At 42.3% G+C, this 21,244-nt stretch overlaps 1 protein-coding gene across 1 annotated transcript; it reads right to left on the bottom strand.

The window, feature by feature from the left end:
- Positions 1-15,463: 15,463 nt before the first annotated feature.
- LOC124014433 (mRNA decay activator protein ZFP36L2-B-like) lies at positions 15,464-17,428 on the bottom strand. The gene is made up of 2 exons (XM_046329391.1): positions 17,141-17,428; positions 15,464-16,755 (listed from the first exon to the last, which is right to left on the bottom strand). Exons 1-2 carry the CDS (start codon positions 17,147-17,149, stop codon positions 15,820-15,822), a joined length of 945 nt encoding a protein of 314 aa, XP_046185347.1. The 5' UTR covers positions 17,150-17,428; the 3' UTR covers positions 15,464-15,819.
- Positions 17,429-21,244: the final 3,816 nt, after the last annotated feature.

Raw genomic sequence — 21,244 nt, 5'->3', positions numbered from 1 at the left:
AAATGCTACGCTAGCTATCAATACTGTTACACAAATGCTTGTTTTGCTATGGTTGAGAAGCATATTTTGAAAATCTGAGATGACAGTGTTGTTAACAAAAGGCTAAGCTTGAGAGCTAGCATATTGATTTCATTTCATTTGCGATTTTCACGAATAGTTAACGTTGCATTATGGTAATGGACTTGAGGCTGTAGTCACGATCCCGGATCCGGGATGGCTTGACGCAAGAAGTTAACTCGCGTCTGTTTGGGCAGCTTTGTGAGGAAATGGACGCAGAGCACAAACGCCTTCTCTTATACACAGAAGTCAGATGGCTATCCAGGGGGAGATCACTTGACAGAATATTTGAGTTACGAGAGCCGCTGCAGAGATTTCTTTCAGAAAAAAAGTCACCACTGCCAGCACATTTGAATGACGAGGAATGGGTCGCAAAACTTGCGTACCTGTGCGACATATTCAACCTGCTCAACGAACTCAATCTGTCACTTCAGGGGAGAATGACATCTGTCTTGAAATTGGCAGATAAAGTGGTTGTATTCGAAGCCAAACTAGAACTGTGGGGACGGTGAGTGGACAGGGCAATATTTGACATATTCCAAACATTAGTGGAGATTTTGGGAGAGACTGAGACCAGGCCGTCTTTCTTCCAGCTGGTGCGCGATCACCTAGCTTCGCTGTCAACGAAGTTCGAGCATAACTTCCCAATCGCCAAATACCCACAAAATCCGCAGGAATGGATCCACGACACATTTGTGAATGTCCCAGGTGAACCGTCCATGTCCGTGCAGGAAGAAGATCAACTACTTGAGGTTGCAAATGACGGTGGCCTTAAAAGTATGTTTGAGGTAACTTCATCTCTGCCGACCTTCTAGATTAAAATCAAGGCTGAATATCCTGAGATAGCCACAAAAGCACTGAAAACGCTGCTTCCATTTCCAACATCCTATTTCTGCGAAGCAGGGTTTTCCGCAATGACGCCAAAAAAAACGAAATGACGGAGTAGACTGGAAACAAGGAACATGTCACTGTCTCCCATCACCCCTAGATAGGACCATCTTGTTGCCGGGAAACAAGCTCAGGGCTCCCACTGATTCAGCAACATGGTGAGTTGTAATGTTTTTATTAAATGGTCATTAGAGAAAAATATGCACTTTATGTTTTTATAATATCATCACATTGGACCTAATTAAACTAAAATATTATGCAAAAACGTCTATGCTAAACTTATTTTAATTTTATTTATCAGTTATTTTACCAGGTAAATTGACTGAGAACACGTTCTCATTTGCAGCAACGACCTGGGGAATAGTTACAGGGGAGAGGAGGGGGATGAATGAGCCAATTGTAAACTGGGGATTATTAGGTGACCGTGATGGTTTGAGGGCCAGATTGGGAATTTAGCCAGGACACCGGGGTTAACTCTTACGATAAGTGCCATGCGATCTTTAATGACCTCAGAGAGTCAGGACACCCGTTTAACGTCCCATCCGAAAGACGGCACCCAACACAGGGCAGTGTCCCCAATCACTGCCCTGGGGGATTGGGATATTTTTTTAGACGAGAGGAAAGAGTGCCTCCTACTGGCCCTCCAGCACCACTTCCAGCAGCATCTGGTCTCCCACCCAGGAACTGACCAAGACCAACCCTGCTTAGCCTCAGAAACAAGCCAGCAGTGGTATGCTGCTGACCTTATCGATATTCCGGTCGTGTCGTCATCTTAAAATCTGTATATCATTCATATAGACAGTACTGAAAAGACCGAACACAATCTCATACCCATATTACAAATCTCAGCAACAGTAAGATTACACCAAAAACATATTCCTATATCCAATGATAACTAGGAAGATACCATCTCAATGCATACCCACATCCAGTTTAACACCCTCACAATGACCTAATTCAAGAGAATGACCTAATAAGCACTGCTGTGGATGATGTGTTTAGAGAGGCAATGTGGGTGCCTAGGAGGCTGGGCAGCTGGCTGGTTTGGTGCCAGGGCAGGGTTGCCAGTACTGGGCACAGGCTCTGAGTCATGGTCCACGGGCCCTCACTCTTTCACACAGAAACAGAGTCTAAGCGGGGCAGAACTACCACTAACTGGGCTGCTGTCAATGACAAAGCCTCATCAGAGAGCTCCTCTCACAAGATAAGGTACAGTTCCCATTTGATTTGGTAAAAGGAAGGTACATTATGAAACTGCAAGAAAAACATGTACAGAGCATGCCCAGAATAAAAATAGGGTTCAATTATGGATAAGGAAAACGTATACCACAACTGTTTAGTGCATTCGTGATCATGACAGTCCTAAGCCATTGCATTAATTAGGGACGGACTGTATTGTCAGTCATTTAGATGACTACCACTTGTAATAGCAAAATGTAGGACTTTGATTCTAACCACAATTGTTTCTGGAGTACCTATAGACATGCCATTCTTGTTAGTTTTGTGTCATAGTATGGAGTGGGAGAAATGAAAATGCGTTGTTTCTCATGACACAAAGCATTCTTAGGAAACTATGCAGTATTTTTTTTTGTACATATTATTTCTTACACTGTTACCCCAGGAAATGTTAAGTCTTATTACACACAGCCGAGGGGAACTATTGGATATAAGAGCAATGTCAATTTACCAACATTACGACCATGTCACGTTCTGACCTTAGTTCCTTTGTTTTGTCTTTTGTTTGAGTATGGTCAGGGTGTGAGTTGGTGGGTGGTCTATGTTAGTTCTTCTATAATTTTCTATTTCTGTGTTCGGCCTGGTATGGTTCTCAATCAGAGGCAGCTGTCAATCGTTGTCCCTGATTGAGAACCATATTTAGGTAGCCTGTTTTCGATAGTGTTTTGTGGGTGGTTGTTTTCAGTCTTTGTATGTCGACACCAGACAGAACTGTTCCAGTTGTTTCTTTGTTGTTTTGTTATTCAGTGTTCAGTTTTCATGAAATAAGATGATCACTCACCACGCTACGCTTTGGTCCTCACCTTCTTCCCACGACAGCCGTTACAGACCAGGAATATGACTTTCCCGAAGCGGATCCTCTGTTTGGCCTACCACCCAGGACAATGGATCGGATCCCAGTAGGTGACCCAAAACAACAGCGCCGCAGAAGGGGCAGACAGAGCGGTCTTCTGGTCAGGCTCCGTAGACGGGCACACCGCCCACTGCTCCGAAGTATACTACTCGCCAATGTCCAGTCACTTCAGGAAACAGCAGAGGGAGCACCCCCCTATCCACATCGATGGGACAGTAGTGGAGAGGGTAGTAAGTTTTAAGTTCCTCGGCGTACACATCACGGACAAACTGAATTGGTCCACCCACACAGACAGCGCCCAGACAGCGCCGTGAAGAAGGCGCAGCAGCGCCTCTTCAACCTCAGGAGGCTGAAGAAATTTGGCTTATCACCAAAAGCACTCACAAACTTTTACAGATGCACAATCGAGAGCATCCTGTCGGGCTGTATCACCGCCTGGTACGGCAACTGCTCCGCCCACAACCGTAAGGCTCTCCAGAGGGTAGTGAGGTCTGCACAACGCATCACCGGGGGCAAACTACCTGCCCTCCAGGACACCTACACCACGCGATGTCACCGGAAGGCCAAAAAGATCAGGGACAACAACCACCCGAGCCACTGCCTGTTCACCCCGCTATCATCCAGAAAACAACGTCAGTACAGGTGCATCAAAGCAGGGACTGAGAGACTGAAAAACAGCTTCTATCTCAAGGCCATCAGACTGTCAAACAACCATCACTAACATTGAGTGGCTTCTGCCAACATACTGACTCAATCTCTAGCCACTTAAATAATTAATAATTGGATGTAATAAAGGTATCACTAGTCACATAAACAATACCACTTTATATAATGTTGATATATCCTACATGACTCATCTCATATGTATATACTGTACTCTATACCATCTACTGCATCTTGCCTATGCTGTTCGGCCATCACTCATCCATATATTTATGTGTACATATTAATTCCTTTACACTTGTGTGTATAAGGTAGTTGTGAAATTAATAATAATAATAATAATATATGCCATTTAGCAGACGCTTTTATCCAAAGCGACTTACAGTCATGTGTGCATAAATTCTTAAATGCCTTGTTAGATATTACTGCACGGTCGGAAAACAAGCATTTTGCTACACTCACATTAACATCTGCTAACCATGTGTATGCGACCAATAAAATGTGTTTTTATTTGATTTGAGATAGCACAGCTGGCCCTGCAAATGCCAATTGTGTCTGTTATTAGTTATTGTTAAGACTGTCTGTTATTAGTTATTGTTAAGGCTGTCTGTTATTAGTTATTGTTAAGGCTGTCTGTTAGTTATTGTTAAGGCTGTCTGTTATTAGTTATTGTTAAGACTGTCTGTTAGTTATTGTTAAGGCTGTCTGTTATTAGTTATTGTTAAGACTGTCTGTTATTAGTTATTGTTAAGGCTGTCTGTTATTAGTTATTGTTAAGACTGTCTGTTATTAGTTATTGATAAGGCTGTCAGTTATTAGTTATTGTTAAGGCTGTCAATTATTAGTTATTGTTAAGGCTGTCTGTTATTAGTTATTGTTAAGACTGTCTGTTATTAGTTATTGTTAAGGCTGTCTGTTATTAGTTATTGTTAAGGCTGTCTGTTATTAGTTATTGTTAAGGCTGTCTGTTATTAGTTATTGTTAAGGCTGTCTGTTATTAGTTATTGTTAAGGCTGTCTGTTATTAGTTATTGTTAAGGCTGTCTGTTATTAGTTATTGTTAAGGCTGTCTGTTATTAGTTATTGTTAAGACTGTCTGTTATTAGTTATTGTTAAGGCTGTCTGTTATTAGTTATTGTTAAGGCTGTCTGTTATTAGTTATTGTTAAGGCTGTCTGTTATTAGTTATTGTTAAGGCTGTCTGTTATTAGTTATTGTTAAGGCTGTCTGTTATTAGTTATTGTTAAGGCTGTCTGTTATTAGTTATTGTTAAGGCTGTCTGTTATTAGTTATTGTTAAGGCTGTCTGTTATTAGTTATTGTTAAGGCTGTCTGTTATTAGTTATTGTTAAGACTGTCTGTTAGTTATTGTTAAGGCTGTCTGTTATTAGTTATTGTTAAGACTGTCTGTTATTAGTTATTGTTAAGGCTGTCTGTTATTAGTTATTGTTAAGACTGTCTGTTATTAGTTATTGATAAGGCTGTCAGTTATTAGTTATTGTTAAGGCTGTCAATTATTAGTTATTGTTAAGGCTGTCTGTTATTAGTTATTGTTAAGGCTGTCTGTTATTAGTTATTGTTAAGGCTGTCTGTTATTAGTTATTGTTAAGGCTGTCTGTTATTAGTTATTGTTAAGGCTGTCTGTTATTAGTTATTGTTAAGGCTGTCTGTTATTAGTTATTGTTAAGGCTGTCTGTTATTAGTTATTGTTAAGGCTGTCTGTTATTAGTTATTGTTAAGGCTGTCTGTTATTAGTTATTGTTAAGGCTGTCTGTTATTAGTTATTGTTAAGGCTGTCTGTTATTAGTTATTGTTAAGGCTGTCTGTTATTAGTTATTGTTAAGGCTGTCTGTTATTAGTTATTGTTAAGGCTGTCTGTTATTAGTTATTGTTAAGGCTGTCTGTTATTAGTTATTGTTAAGGCTGTCTGTTATTAGTTATTGTTAAGGCTGTCTGTTATTAGTTATTGTTAAGGCTGTCTGTTATTAGTTATTGTTAAGGCTGTCTGTTATTAGTTATTGTTAAGACTGTCTGTTATTAGTTATTGCTAAGGCTGTCTGTTATTAGTTATTGTTAAGGCTGTCTGTTATTAGTTATTGTTAAGGCTGTCTGTTATTAGTTATTGTTAAGGCTGTCTGTTATTAGTTATTGTTAAGGCTGTCTGTTATTAGTTATTGTTAAGGCTGTCTGTTATTAGTTATTGTTAAGGCTGTCTGTTATTAGTTATTGTTAAGGCTGTCTGTTATTAGTTATTGTTAAGGCTGTCTGTTATTAGTTATTGTTAAGGCTGTCTGTTATTAGTTATTGTTAAGGCTGTCTGTTATTAGTTATTGTTAAGGCTGTCAGTTATTAGTTATTGTTAAGGCTGTCAGTTATTAGTTATTGTTAAGACTGTCTGTTATTAGTTATTGATAAGGCTGTCTGTTATTAGTTATTGTTAAGGCTGTCAGTTATTAGTTATTGTTAAGGCTGTCTGTTATTAGTTATTGTTAAGGCTGTCTGTTAGTTATTGTTAAGGCTGTCTGTTATTAGTTATTGTTAAGGCTGTCAGTTATTAGTTATTGTTAAGACTGTCTGTTATTAGTTATTGTTAAGGCTGTCTGTTATTAGTTATTGTTAAGGCTGTCAGTTATTAGTTATTGTTAAGGCTGTCAGTTATTAGTTATTGTTAAGGCTGTCAGTTATTAGTTATTGTTAAGACTGTCTGTTATTAGTTATTGATAAGGCTGTCTGTTATTAGTTATTGTTAAGGCTGTCAGTTATTAGTTATTGTTAAGGCTGTCAGTTATTAGTTATTGTTAAGGCTGTCAGTTATTAGTTATTGTTAAGACTGTCTGTTATTAGTTATTGATAAGGCTGTCTGTTATTAGTTATTGTTAAGGCTGTCTGTTATCCACTGGATGTCATAAGGTGAATGCACCAATTTGTAAGTCGCTCTGGATAAGAGCGTCTGCTAAATGACTTAAATGTAAATGTAATGTAATGTATTAGTTATTGTTAAGACTGTCTGTTATTAGTTATTGTTAAGACCGTCTATTATTAGTTATTGTTAAGACTGTCTGGCTTCTCAGATATTTTTATCTCTTATCTTTTTAAAACACACAGAGGATGTAGAAAAACATTGTCACTAAACTGTATTGTACATTCAAACACAAGCATAATACACAAACCCAACCAGAATACACAAACACAGGCAGAATACACAAACACAAGCATAATACACAAACCCAACCAGAATACACAAACCCAAGCAGAATACACAAACACAGGCAGAATACACAAACACAAGCATAATACACAAACCCAACCAGAATACACAAACCCAACCAGAATACACAAACCCAACCAGAATACACAAACACAGGCAGAATACACAAACACAGGCAGAATACACAAACACAGGCAGAATACACAAACACAGGCAGAATACACAAACCCAACCAGAATACACAAACACAGGCAGAATACACAAACCCAACCAGAATACACAAACACAGGCAGAATACACAAACACAGGCAGAATACACAAACACAGGCAGAATACACAGGCACAGGCAGAATACACAAACCCAAGCAGAATACACAAACACAGGCAGAATACACAAACCCAAGCAGAATACACAAACACAGGCAGAATACACAAACCCAATCAGAATACACAAACACAGGCAGAATACACAAACACTCGCAGAATACACAAACACAGGCAGAATACACAAACCCAAGCAGAATACACAAACCCAAGCAGAATACACAAACACAGGCAGAATACACAAACCCAATCAGAATACACAAACACAGGCAGAATACACAAACATGGGCAGAATACACAAACACGGGCAGAATACACAAAGACAGGCAGAATACACAAACACAGGCAGAATACACAAACACAGTCAGATTACACAAACACAACCAGAATACACAAACACAACCCTTCTAGGGGTTTTACATTCATAAGAGAAACTCACCGCATCACATGATTTACATCATTCTACATAGTCCAAATAAATATTATCTGTTGACTATGAATATATCATCTTTTAAACATATTTACAATCAAGATGACTTTAATGGCCCTTAGCAGCCTACGTGTAGACCAGATTACCATCTGGTGGTCATATTCACATATCTGTTAAAGTTGTTATAAACAAATAAATATATGTATCCATCCCCAAGAGGAAGACTATTAGCTGCTATAGCAGTACAGAGGACCAAATCACCATATACTGTATATTTTGAAAGACAGAAATGTAATGCTAACGGGGAGAGTTGGGACCCGTGCTCTGGTTACCTCGGAATAGAGTAGATATGTAGGCTTGCTTGCCCCATCTATAGTTCTGAGGATGTGGTAGGTTGAAAGTCAGGCTCTTGCTTGTTGTAGTTTGTTATTGAGGATAGTGTAGAGTAGTGTATGCTGTTCAAAAGACTGCTTTCAAAGATTTTCAAAGAGTTACAGTTGATACAAAGAAATCAGTCAATTGAAATAAATTCATTAGGCCCTAAGAGATGGATGTCGCATGACTGGGAATACAGATATGCATCTATCAGTCACAGATACCTTTTCTTTCAAAGGTCGGGCGTGGGTCAGAAAACCAGTCAGTATCTGGCATGACCACCATTTGCCATCTCCTTCGCATAGAGTTGCTCAGGCTGTTGATTGTCGCCTGTGGAATGTTGACTCACTCCTCTGTGCAAAGTTGCTGGATATTGGCGGGAACTGGAAAACGCTGTCGTACACCTTGATCCAGAGCATCCCAAACATGCTCAATGGGTGACATGTCTGGTGAGTATGCAGGCCAGGGACATTTTCAGCTTCCAGGAGTTGTGTACAGATCTGTGCAACACGGTGTTGTGCATTATCATGCTGAAACATGAGGTAATGGCGGTGGAAGAATGGCACGATAATGGGCCTCAGGATCTCGTTATGGTATCTCTGTGCATTACAATTGCCATCTATAAAATGCAATTGTGTTCGTTGTCTATAGCTTATGCTTACCCATACCATAACCCCACCACCACCGGGCACTTTTCACAACGTTGACACCAGCAAACCACTTGCTCACACGATGCCATCTGCCCGGGAAAGTTGAAACCGGGATTAATCTGCGAAGAGCACACTTCTCCAGCGGCCATCGAAGGTGAGCATTTGCCCACGGAAGTCGGTTACGATGCCGAACTGCAGTCAGGTCAAGACCCTGGTGAGGACAACGAGCACACGGAGGAGCTTCCTTGAGATGTTTTCTGACAGTTTTTACAGAAATTCCTTGGCTGTGCAAACCCAGTTTCATCAGCTGTCCGGGTGGCTGGTCTCAGACAATCCCGCAGGTGAAGAAGCTGGATGTGGAGGACCAGGGCTTGCGTGATTACACGTGGTCTGCGGTTGTGAGGCCGGTTGGAGATACTGTCAAATTCTCTAAAAAGACATTGGAGGTTATGGTATAGAAATTAACATCCAATTATCTGGCAACAGCTCTAGTGGACATTCCCACAGTCAGCATGCCAGTTGCATGCTCCCTCAAAACTCTGTGGCATTGTGTTGTGTGACAAAACCGCACATTTTAGATTGGCCTTTTACTGTCCCCAGCACAAGGTGCACCTGTGTGCAAGCTGCATAATTAGCTTGTTGATATGCTTGGCAAAGGAGAAAAAGACACTAACAGGGATGTAAACACGTTTTCTTTTGTTTCAGCTCATGAAACATGGGACCAACACTACATGTTGCTGTTATAGATCGTTATATATAATCGGATCCATTTTATTTTCTTCAAAATCTTAAGCTAACAAGAGGTTGGCCTGTGCTTTTTGCCATTTTCTTTAATAGAAAGTAGGCCTATGGCATACCCTCTCCTACTTCCTGAATTGAAGTCGTGGTTTTCACTTAACAGCGCTTCACTGCCATAGTGATCAGTCGTACGGCTCTTTTTGAACAGATCGAAGAAAAGAGCTGTTCACTTGGCTCCCTGATTTGTATACTGATGCTACTGCTTGTTGAGCTCAAAACAACATTTTTCTGCAGATACAAAATAATTGTGAATCTTAACTGAAGAAACAAAAAATAGTGGGGAGAACGGTCAATCTGGTCCACGCAAATTTTTTCAGTGTGTTAAAAAAAAGTAGTAGTTAACGATCTGACATAACAGTAGCCTACCCTTTGGGCTTTACATTTGCTATATCTAGGATTCTAGGTAGACTTTTTTTAAATCCCTAAGCAATAGAAGTTGCTTCCTTTCAGTTTGACTGTCCACCAATTCCAAGGACAATGTGTAAGTTGATAGAAAGTAATTACCTGTTTGCACAGAGAAGTGCATTGTAAATTGTACAGTTATTGTATGCAACTTAATAATATATGCAACTAAATCAAATATTTATAAATAATATCAAATATCAAATAGCGACAGCTGTGCTTTACAGGTGCAATTAGACTTGAGTGTCTTGCTCAAAGGCACAGACAGAAAATTTTACCTCGTCGGCTCGGTGATTCGAACCAACAACCTTTTGGTTACTAGCCCAACACTCTTAACCACCTGCTCACAGTACATGGCGGGCAGGGGGATGTGGTCCAGTCATTCCAGGGGGTTCCAGCTCCCCCAGTTCCCTGCAGGGGCCTGACGATGCCCAGGGTGGCCTCGGAGAGAGGCTGAGCCTGGCGGAAATCACACTCGCGAAGCGTGGCTGGGTGCTGCCGCCCCCCTCTGCTGGCAGGGACAGAGACAGGGCTCTAATCTTTAGCAGGTGCTCCACTGCCACCTGCAGGACAGAGATGGCATTGGTACTTGGTGGTTGACAGGGAGTTTAACCAACATAAAATGCAAAGTGCTTTGAGATTGGGTGAAAGGTCATACATAAATGCAATTTGTAACAATTCATTATTGGGATTCTCTTGTATTACTTTGGACAGCTCTGTTTGCATCACAGAAAACATTTCAGATTCAGTGACTGGTCTGCTGTACTCACCAGGATTGCTCCATAGACCTGTGTCTGTCTGCTTTCACCTGGGCATTGGAGACAGAGTAGTCATCCAGGACAGCTTGCAGGTAAGGTTATATGACTCGCGATCAACAAAGCCAAGGAGTCCTTCTGTAGCTCAGTTGGTAGAGCATGGCGCTTGTAACACCAGGGTAGTGGGTTCTATTCCCGGGACCACCCATACGTAGAATGTATGCACACATGACTGTAAGTCGCTTTGGATAAAAGCGTCTGCTTAATGGCATATATTATTATTATATCTCTAAATGAAAGAAATTCTATTTTCATACATAGATAAGATGGATACAAGATGGATGGGAGGTGGATACAGTTCCTCTAAGTGCAAGTAGCCCCCTACAACTCCATAGTGAGAACACAGCGGGCGGACCGGGTCTGACAGAACCTTCTGCAGAGACAACAGACCAGGTCTCCATGGGTCCTGGCAAAGACACAGGTTTAGGAGGGAATTAGATCAATGGTTGAAGTATGGCCATGTTTATATTAGGAGGGAATTAGATCAATGGTTGAAATATAGCCATGTTTCTATTAGGAGGGAATTAGATCAATGGTTGAAGTATGGCCATGTTTCTACTAGGAGGGAATTAGATCAATGGTTGAAGTATGGCCATGTTTCTACTAGGAGGGAATTAGATCAATGGTTGAAGTATGGCCATGTTTATATTAGGAGGGAATTAGATCAATGGTTGACGTATAGCCATGTTTCTACTAGGAGGGAATTAGATCAATGGTTGAAGTATGGCCATGTTTCTACTAGGAGGGAATTAGATCAATGGTTGAAGTATAGCCATGTTTCTACTAGGAGGGAATTAGATCAATGGTTGAAGTATGGCCATGTTTCTACTAGGAGGGAATTAGATCAATGGTTGAAGTATGGCCATGTTTATATTAGGAGGGAATTAGATCAATGGTTGAAGTATAGCCATGTTTCTACTAGGAGGGAATTAGATCAATGGTTGAAGTATGGCCATGTCTCTATTTGGAGGGAATTAGATCAATGGTTGAAGTATAGCCATGTTTCTACTAGGAGGGAATTAGATCAATGGTTGAAGTATGGCCATGTCTCTATTTGGAGGGAATTAGATCAATGGCTGAAGTATAGCCATCTATTGTACTTAAATAGATGCTCAGAGAGAGTTTGTACAGCACCGGATAATTTGAAGGAGGGCAAAGAGAGGGCTCAACAACTCTGCAAAAGCTATGGGAGTAAATCTCACTCAATGTTCACATTTACTCAGAGCCCTTACCTGTATCTTAAACTTCCAGGTTCCCTTTCCTATCAGATACAGTAAGACATGTTCACAAGTAGGAGAACAAATCATAGTCACTATAAATGTTACTACATCTCATAAACACAGAATGTGCATTGATTTGACTTTAATATGGTGGCTTTGGAAGTATGCTTGTGGTCATTGCCCATTTGGAAGACCCATTTGCGATCAAGCTTGAACTTCCTGACTGATGTCTTAAGATGTTTCTTCAATATATCCACATAATTTTCCTTCCTCATGATGCCATCTATTTTGTGATGTGCACCAGTCCCTCCTACACCAAAGCACCTCCACAACATGATGCTGCCACCCCCGTGCTTCACGGTTGGGATGGTGTTCTTCGGCTTGCAAGCCTCCCCCTTTTTCCTCCAAACATAACGATGGTCATTATGGCCAAACAGTTCTAGTTTTGTTTCATCAGACCAGAGGACATTTCTCCAAAAAGTACAATCTTTATCACCATGTGCCGTTGCAAATCGTTGTCTGGCTTTTTTTATGCCAGTTTTGGAGCAGTGACTCCTTCCTTGCTGAGCGGCCTATCAGGTTATGTCGATATAGGACTCGGTTTACTGTGGATATAGATACTTTTGTACCCGTTTCCTCCAGCATCTTCACAAGGTCCTTTGCTGTTGCTCTGGGATTGATTTGCACTTTCCGCACCAAAGTATGTTCATCTCTAGGAGACAGAACGCTTCTCCATCCTGAGCGGTATGGCGGCTGCGTGGTCCCATGGTGTTTATACTTGTGTACTGTTGTTTGTACAGATGAACGTGGTACCTCCAGGAGTTTGGAAATTGCTCCCAAGGATGAACCAGACTTGTGGAGGTCTACACATTTTTTCTGAGGTCTTGGCTGATTTATTTTGATTTCCCCATGATGTCAAGCAAAAAGGCACTGAGTTTGAAGGTAGGCCTTGAAATACATCCACAAGTACACCTCCAATTGACTTCAATTAGCCTATCAGAAGCTTCTAAAGTCATGACATCATTTTCTGGAATTTTCCAAGCTGTTTAAAGGCACAGTCAATGTAGTGTATGTGAACTTCTGACCCACTGGAATTGTGATACAGTGAATTATAAGTGAAAAAATCTCTCTGTAAACAATTGTTGTTACTTGTGTCACGCACAAAGTAGATGTCCCAACCGACTTGCCAAAACTATAGTTTGTTAACAAGAAATTTGTGGAGTGGTTGAAAAACGAGTTTTAATGACTCCAACTTAAGTGTAAACTTCTGACTTGATATGTATTTAAGGAGTGCATGGGACAGTATTGGAGGATTTGGCTATACCGACATCTATGGATAGAATAATAGTATTTGTCAAACAGGTAGGCCTACCACGTTTTTGAATATGACGAAATAGGCTCCAATTCTACATGTAATTATATGATTTGGCCCATAAAAATAGTTGGTGCGCGCGTGCACATATAGGAGGTCCCTTACCGGGCAAAAATGAATTTTACTTTAACCCCTGCATTAGAGTTACAATGTTGCAAATTACACTTTTATTTAACATATCTAACATATAATTTAATATTCCTTTAGAACTGTAAAAGGAGTGAGATCATTTGAGCTTTGGAAACAAGTGCTTTCATAAATACATGGCGGGCCTCGTTTTGCTGGAGCAGTGTAAAATACGCTTTCTGTCAATGACCCATCTCTTACCAAATATGGTTTATTTACATACCGAATTTGATTGTCCAACATACATTTCAGCATTTCTTCGATTCGTGGCCCGCCTAGAGTGGTCTCTTCCTTCTGCTGTGATGCTGCATTGCAGTCAGCGATGGTTTCTCTCCGTAGCTGTCCATGGTCCTGAAATCAAATCAAAGAAATCCAGAACTTCAGAAAGTTCACATTATTTGGCTCGTTCAGCCTGGTCCTACGTAGCGCAATGTTTTGGGTGGCCATTACACATATCAGGGCTATGAGCCTCTGCAGCACATACTGCCAATGGAGAGTCTCTCTGTCAATAGCCCGTTGGGCTTTGGGCATCGATAGCTTCCTTGGACACCAGCCTGATCTCCAGCTCCTTCCACCTCTGGATACTATCTAGGCGGTCATGCGACTTCTCATGCGAGCTGAGGTGGCACAGTTTATTCCCTGTCCCTGGTTCCATCCATGACCAGCGCAGATTTGCCCTCGTGAAAAACAGCAAAAATAGAAGGCCGCGTCATTTTGCTAGGAATTAACGAGCCATGGTATCTCCACTCTCTCTCCGTTCGCCATCCCCATACTGTAGTTGGCCACCGAACATTTTAGTTGCCCCTCAACTCTCAAATTCCCTACCTTATCCTGATATGGCCCAGCCTGCACTAACATATCCCGTACAGATCCATTCATATCGCGACGAATCTGAGTCCGGGTCTCAGATAGTAGGGTCTCTGCCAGCATTGTTTGGAGGTGTGGCTAAGCCTGGTGCGACCACCTGTTCTTCTCCACCCAGGGAGCTGTCAACATCGGTGGAAGTGCACGGCTCGGACTCATCCGGTTCGCCCTCTTCACTGCTAGAACCAGCGAGCGGGGGTTCGTCCGTCTCTGCGAATGAACGTCCTTGGAGGCTTGTTCTCCACATCAGTTGGACACTTCAGCAGCGAATCTCTTTGGCTTAGAGATTGTGCCTCGTCTCGTTTAAAAATATATATTCGCTTCTGGCCAAACTAACGCCATCTAACAATCTCCATTGATTTAACTGCTTCATGATGTACCTGTGTGGCTTCCCTAAACCGGGAGCAGACATCTTCAGCCAACAAAGCAGCCACATCGCCACTAAGCTTAACTCGCGCACTTTCGGCCATGACTCATGAGTTTGACTCGTACGCTTCAGTGACGCGCCTCCGCTCATTGTCCGCCATGCTTACAGCGCCGCCTCGTGGACATGCTGAAAAATAAACCACAGGTGCAACTTGTGTAAGCTTTGTTAAGTTGTAAACTAGTCACTTCGCGTGCACCAATTGCCAACCGATTTGTGCAAAGCGACACATTAGACTTGCTCACTTAGCAGATCAGGAATTGTACATCACGCCGACCACCAAGCCCCCTGCCCTTTCATTTAAAACAAAGACCCTCCTGACGGTGGTGTAAATGCATAGTGCAGCCACACAGCTAGCTGTCAAATTGATGACCAAGCTCAGCAAAATGCTTCCCCGTTTGAATTGATTCTTTTGAGCGTAAGACTGTATTAAGATACAATGAGCCAAGTCTTCAGTCAGAGCAATCAAGCACGTTCAAGGAATCAAGTGATTGCAAGTAGTCGTTTAAAATTGAGGCCAGCAGCAGTCAGGAAGGGAAGAAGACCATGCCCCTTTTAGTGCAGGCCAAGTCAAATGGGGCTTGCATCCCAAATGTCAAGTACAGTTAGGGAAGTCTCCATTAAGAGCATAATTTAGGTAATTAAAGCCTACCATAAGGTAAAAGGAGTTGCCCATTGGCCAAAAATAGAAAACAGATTAATAAAATGGAATGCATGATAGCAGTGAAAAGTTCTGGCTAGTTCAGTGAATGAAGGGCAAGTAATTAAAAATTGTGGTTTATTCAAGGCAGAAGTATCACAATAAATAAAAACTTAAGTTAAAACTCATAAATAAACATGTATAACCTCATTAAAATGTACAGTTACAAGGCCTAATCTACATAAACACATGAGTGGATCAGTCAGAACACCAATGAGGCCATACAATTTGTAATGCAGGACAGTAGTCAGTCTCTCCAAACTAACATTGAAGATAGTCACATGGAACATCCCCAAAGACACTTGCACCACCCCCCTATTAAAATACATATGGCTTCCAAGATCATAGCAAACCATCACAATATACAGTAGGCTGGCTATACATCACATTAGTTACAATACCATTCTTGCCGAGTGACTAAAGCTTGTTCCCCCAGACACCCTGCATGTTGCAGGCAGCCTCCATGGCCTGGCTGTTGTCCAGCTGCTGGAGCCTGAGGGCCAGAGGCAGCAGCACATCATTCAGCTGGCTGGAGAAGGTGAAGGCATTGTGGGCCACGGGGTTGTTCAGCGGGGTGGATGAATCATCAGGCCAGACCGGGGAGGGCAGTCCAGATGGTGGAGAGGAGGAGGAGGATGAGGAGCAGGGAGATGAGAACCTGTCTGAAGCTAGGGACAGCAGATGGGTGCGGGCACCCCCCTGGATGCTGCTCGGCAGGCCATGTTGGAAGCAGCAGCGGGTGCCATAGAGGCAGAAGCCAAAGGAGCTAAAGGTGCGGCACAGGGCCCCACGGGGCTTCCAGTCCTGGGATTGTGGTTGGGGTCTGGCAATGGGGGCCTTCTCAGGAGCGCTGCCTGGGGACTCCAGGCCGCCATCACAGTCACCCTCAATGTGCAGGAAGTTGCAGCGTGTGCCAAAGGGGCACACACCGAATGAGCGGAAGGTGCGGCAGGGGATGTTGCGGCGCCGGCGGTGGGGGGGGCGCTGTTCCTTGGTAGTGTGGGCAAACAGGCAGCGGGTGCCATAGACGCAGTAGCCTGCCGTGTGGAAGGTGCGGCACAGTTCCGTCTTGTACTTGGGGTGGCGGGACTGCACGTGGAGGTCGTGGAGGCCATGGGCAAACTGGCAGCGCTCAGCATACTTACAGAAGCCTGTGTCAGCATAGCGACTGCACAGCTCAGTCTTATAGCGGGTGGAGCACAACCAGGGGATCTGGGAGGGAGACTCCACTAGGGGCAGGAGGGCCTCAGCCAGGGACATGCCTCCCCCAACTCCAGCTGAGCAGTGCTCCCTAGGGAACGGGTCATCTCGTCCCTCATGGTAGGGGAACATGGGCAGGTCATCACTGCTTCTCTGAAGAGTAGAGAACAATTTTAAAAATCAGGTTTGAAAGAATTTATTTGGATGGTAAACCACTGAAAGTCAGGAGACAGTCAAAATGCAACAGTACACTAACAAGTAGTTCTGTGTACATACCAATGACTGTTTTTTTGACTGCATAGTTGCAGTCTGACTTCACACTAATCTCATCACATGACAGAATATAGTCTCAAACATTGGTATTTTGAAGTAGAGAATGTATTAATATGACAAACCTGGATAAAGAGGTTGAATTTTAAAAAGGCAATCAACTGCCACATCTAATTTGTAAAGCAATTTCTTAATACCTAATATCCAATACAAGCAGGGTAAACTGAAGAAGCATCTGAAACAAAGTATAAAACAAGCTTTACTATACCTCAAACATTGTTACGAATTGAAGATATTGCCCAACGACTGTGCCCCAGACGCTCTCCACCTGTTGTTCGACAGTAACCTCAATGTCCAAGCCAAATTCTAAAGAACTGTGTTTTCCGCATGAAATTCGTAGAAATAAAAGAAACGTTAAAACCTATTCTAGCCTACTGCCCGTTAATGAAGTGAACTACCGGCCACCCTACTTGCTTTGTTATGAAGTAGCACGTATCTTGCGCCTGTGTCCTCTGTATTTTTAACTTGACCCAGTTCCCACTCCCGCCTTCCCTTTAAAACGAGGATCAGCTGTGCAACATTAAACGCCAGTAGGGCGTTCGAATCCACCAATCAGATGCAATGTAGCTGGTATTCGATTAGCAACGGCCAATGGCGTTGAGTCTCTGCGACAACGTTGCCGTTTTAGCGCCGGATGAACTGGTCCTTAGCACTGGCGCAATAAACATATGCCAATTAATGCCCTGATTACTAACGTCAAGCCCATTGGGTACATAAACAATTATTCTGTTCTGTGTCAATTCACACCACAGTTGGAGGTCAACATCACACCTGAGTAATTTGTTAATTAAATGCTGTCTGTTAGGGGGGAAATATAAACCTTTGTGTGGCATTTTGGCTACTTACACAGGCAGCCTAATTCTGATATTTTTCCACTAATTGGTCTTTTGACCAATCAGACAAGATAGTTCCCCTATAATTATGGGAAAGATCAGAATTGGGCTGCCTGTGTGTATGCAGCCAATGTGTATTCATGATTGATCATAGTATTTTTTCAGTTTAAAAATAATACAATACATTGTTCTTGTTTGGCGGAACTAGTCTAAGGTTACAACATTTATTTTCCACAGAAAAGGACATCATTAAATTATTTAACTAAGCAAGTCAGTTATGAACAAATTCTTAATTACAATGACAGACCACACCGGCCAACCCCGGACGATGCTGGGCCAATTGTGCGCCGCCCTATGGGACTCCCAATCACGGCCGGTTGTTATATAGCCTGAAATCGAACCAGGCTGTCCGTAGTGACGCCTCAAGCACGAAGATGCAGTGACTTAGAACACTGGGCCGTCCGGGAGCCCGTTAATCATGCGTGTTTACATTTGACACTGACATCTATGCACCATTGTATCATACACATCCAGAAAAAGCACACGCCAGATAAATGTATAGGACCACAAAGAAAAAAACATCTTTATTTTCTTATCAAGATACATTAAAAGGATACAGAGACATTGGAATAAAAAACACTTGAGAAAAACCATTAATTGTAGCATAATTCTCTCTCCAACATACAAAATTCTAACCCCCCTCTACATCCCTCCCACCAGCTTTGATTTGCGCCCCCCCCCCCCCCCCTCCAAACCCACCCAATGGAGAGCAATGTTCACATGTACAGTATTTGAACCCTCTCCACAATATGGAGTAATTACAAGCCTTCTTCCCCAAAGATTTAATAGAAAGAAACAACTTTTCAAAAGGCCAAGTTTTTATTTTCTTCTTCAGATTAGTATTTTAACACTTCTATTTGTTTTAGAAACATTACAAAAGCCCACATTGGGACCAAACTTGCTTATACATCTGTCATTTCCACCCCCATACTGGCTGCCATTGTACACAGAGCCTGGAAGAGAAAGAGGAATTATAATATCCAATTAAGAATTAATTTAATCTAAACGCACCCTTTCTTCATAATAAAACACAAAAAGGGAAAATAAAGATTCAAACCAAATCAACCCACAAGTTGAGACATCACTGGAGATTCCACTCCCAACAAAGACATGACTCCAGCACCCAAGCCAATACATATAGCTGCTTTAGTAACAACAGTATCTGACAACAACCAGCTCGTTACATAATTTGCCAGTTTCATTCAAATCCAAGATCCAAACAGTCCATTGTCATAATTGCGGTGGCCTAGTCTGTTTGGGGGAGCTGAAGGCATATGATTTATTGGTACAGGTGACAAAATGAACAGGGGCTGTCTAAGAATGGAGTTTTACACCTAGGATGTTTTCTTTTTTTATGGCTCAATTCTGACTCCACTAAAACAAACCCATATTTCTCCCAATAAGGACCTCAAAGAGAACAGTATCTATTTTGCATGTCCCAAACAATCAGATACACATCAAGAACCACCTGTTTGAATATCTTCCAAACCTACACAATATGAATCTCATCTACCTTGTTAACCTACATCACCATTTCCTAAACCCTTACTTTTCCCTCTCGCCTACCATCGTATTGAAGAGACAAGACCGCTGTACTCAAGCGTTTGCCTGACGACTCATCCTGAATTTAATTCCTCTGCTCTACCGGTCGCTACATTCATTCAGTCTCAAACTGCCATCCTAGACGTTGCTCGTTTGACTTCAAAATGAGGGGCGTTGAACAAAACAAAATCCATCAGTGATTGGATAGTCTAACCAATCAGTGTATCAAAGTTGATAACGACAGCATGTAGGCAGGCTCTGGCCCAACCCATAGGTTTCAGGGACCAATCAGAACGGTCAGAATGTGTTTGCGTTCTAGAAATTGTCGGGAGAGGCAGGCAAATCCAGACTCATCGTGGAGAAGGAACGTCAGTTAGTGGGAACGATGTGGCTGGGTAGCCAGGCAACCCAAGCGGTCTTTCTCAGTCAAAACCAAAATGCATTTACAGAGAAGGATCCCGACTGTCTCTCTCCAGATGGGGAAAAATAAACATCTGTAAAAAGTGTGTCAATCAAGTGATGGTAAACAAGACAGGACTCAAATTGATTGTGACGACAAGTAGAAAAGCAGAGCTCAACACCTAGAGGTTATGGGAGGGAGTTGGGTGCAAAGCTGCTAATGTTAAAAATACCCAGGGGGGGGTTCAACAGAATTGATTTCCTCACCATCAAACCCTCATACGTAACATCTGATAGGATTGTGGAGAGACGGGGGGCAGGATCAGGTCTAATTTAGGTGTGGAGAGGGGGTGGGGCCTGATGTGATGGTGTAAGAGAAGACTAACGTAGAATCTGACAAGTATCCTTGAAGGATGGGTCACACAAAGCACTTTACTGCAACCTCCCAGATCTATGATGGAACAGGTGGATGAAACCTTGGTCAAAATAGACTTTCCCATAAACATGCTAAGAAACTGCCCCACATAGCCCTCCCTATAGAATATGAATAACTAGAACAGACATTTAGTCAAATTGCTGTGGTTCTAGTATTTCTATTTCCATGGCCCTGCCACAACCACGCCCCTACCAGTCCCCAAACAATTAGGTGTCAACCCCTCAAAATGCTGCTAATATTTACACAGATAAGAAAGGACCTGAAGGGGGAAAAAATAAAGTGTGCTTTTAAATCACCATTATTTCAGGATGAGAAATATTTCTGATTTTAAATTACACAGTTAAAATGATTTACCATTAAAAAAGGGGAGCAAAAATAATTAAGCAAAAAGAGCCAGAATAAAATAGTAAAGCCCAAAGCCTGGTGTGTGTATGTGGGGGGGTGTTGTGTCTGTGTATACACTCAGTGTACAAAACATTACAAACACCTGCTCTTTCCATGACATAGACCAGGGGAGGCAATCAGGCCCCGAGGACTGGAGTTGCCCACCCCTGACATAGACGGACCAGGTGAAAGCTTTGATACCTTATTGATGTCACTTGTTAAATCCACTTCAATCAGTGTAGATGAAGGGGAGGAGACGGGTTAAAGAAGGATTTCTAAGCCTTGAGACAATTGAGACATGGATTGTGTATGTATGCCATTCAGAGGACGAATGGGCAAAACAAAATATTTAAGTGCCTTTGAACAGGGTATTGTAGTTGGTGCCAGGTGCACTGGTTTGAGTGGGTCGAGAACTGCAACGCTGCTGGGTTTGAGGCATTCCTGAGGGCAAAAGGGGGTGTTCCTAATGTTTTGTACACTCAGTGTATGCGTAGTGTGTGTGAAAAGAATTGATGCCATGTACTAGATGTAATGCATACATGTGGGTGTGTGTGTGTGTGTGTGTGTGTGTGTGTGTGTGTGTGTGTGTGTGTGTGTGTGTGTGCGTGTGCGTGTGCGTGTGCGTGCGTGTGCGTGTGCGTGTGCGTGTGCGTGTGCG

Source organism: Oncorhynchus gorbuscha, linkage group LG25, assembly GCF_021184085.1.
Source record: "Oncorhynchus gorbuscha isolate QuinsamMale2020 ecotype Even-year linkage group LG25, OgorEven_v1.0, whole genome shotgun sequence".
Lineage (NCBI taxonomy): Eukaryota > Metazoa > Chordata > Actinopteri > Salmoniformes > Salmonidae > Oncorhynchus > Oncorhynchus gorbuscha.
Note: the sequence above shows the minus strand (reverse complement) of the source record. Positions and strands in the feature narration are given on the sequence as shown.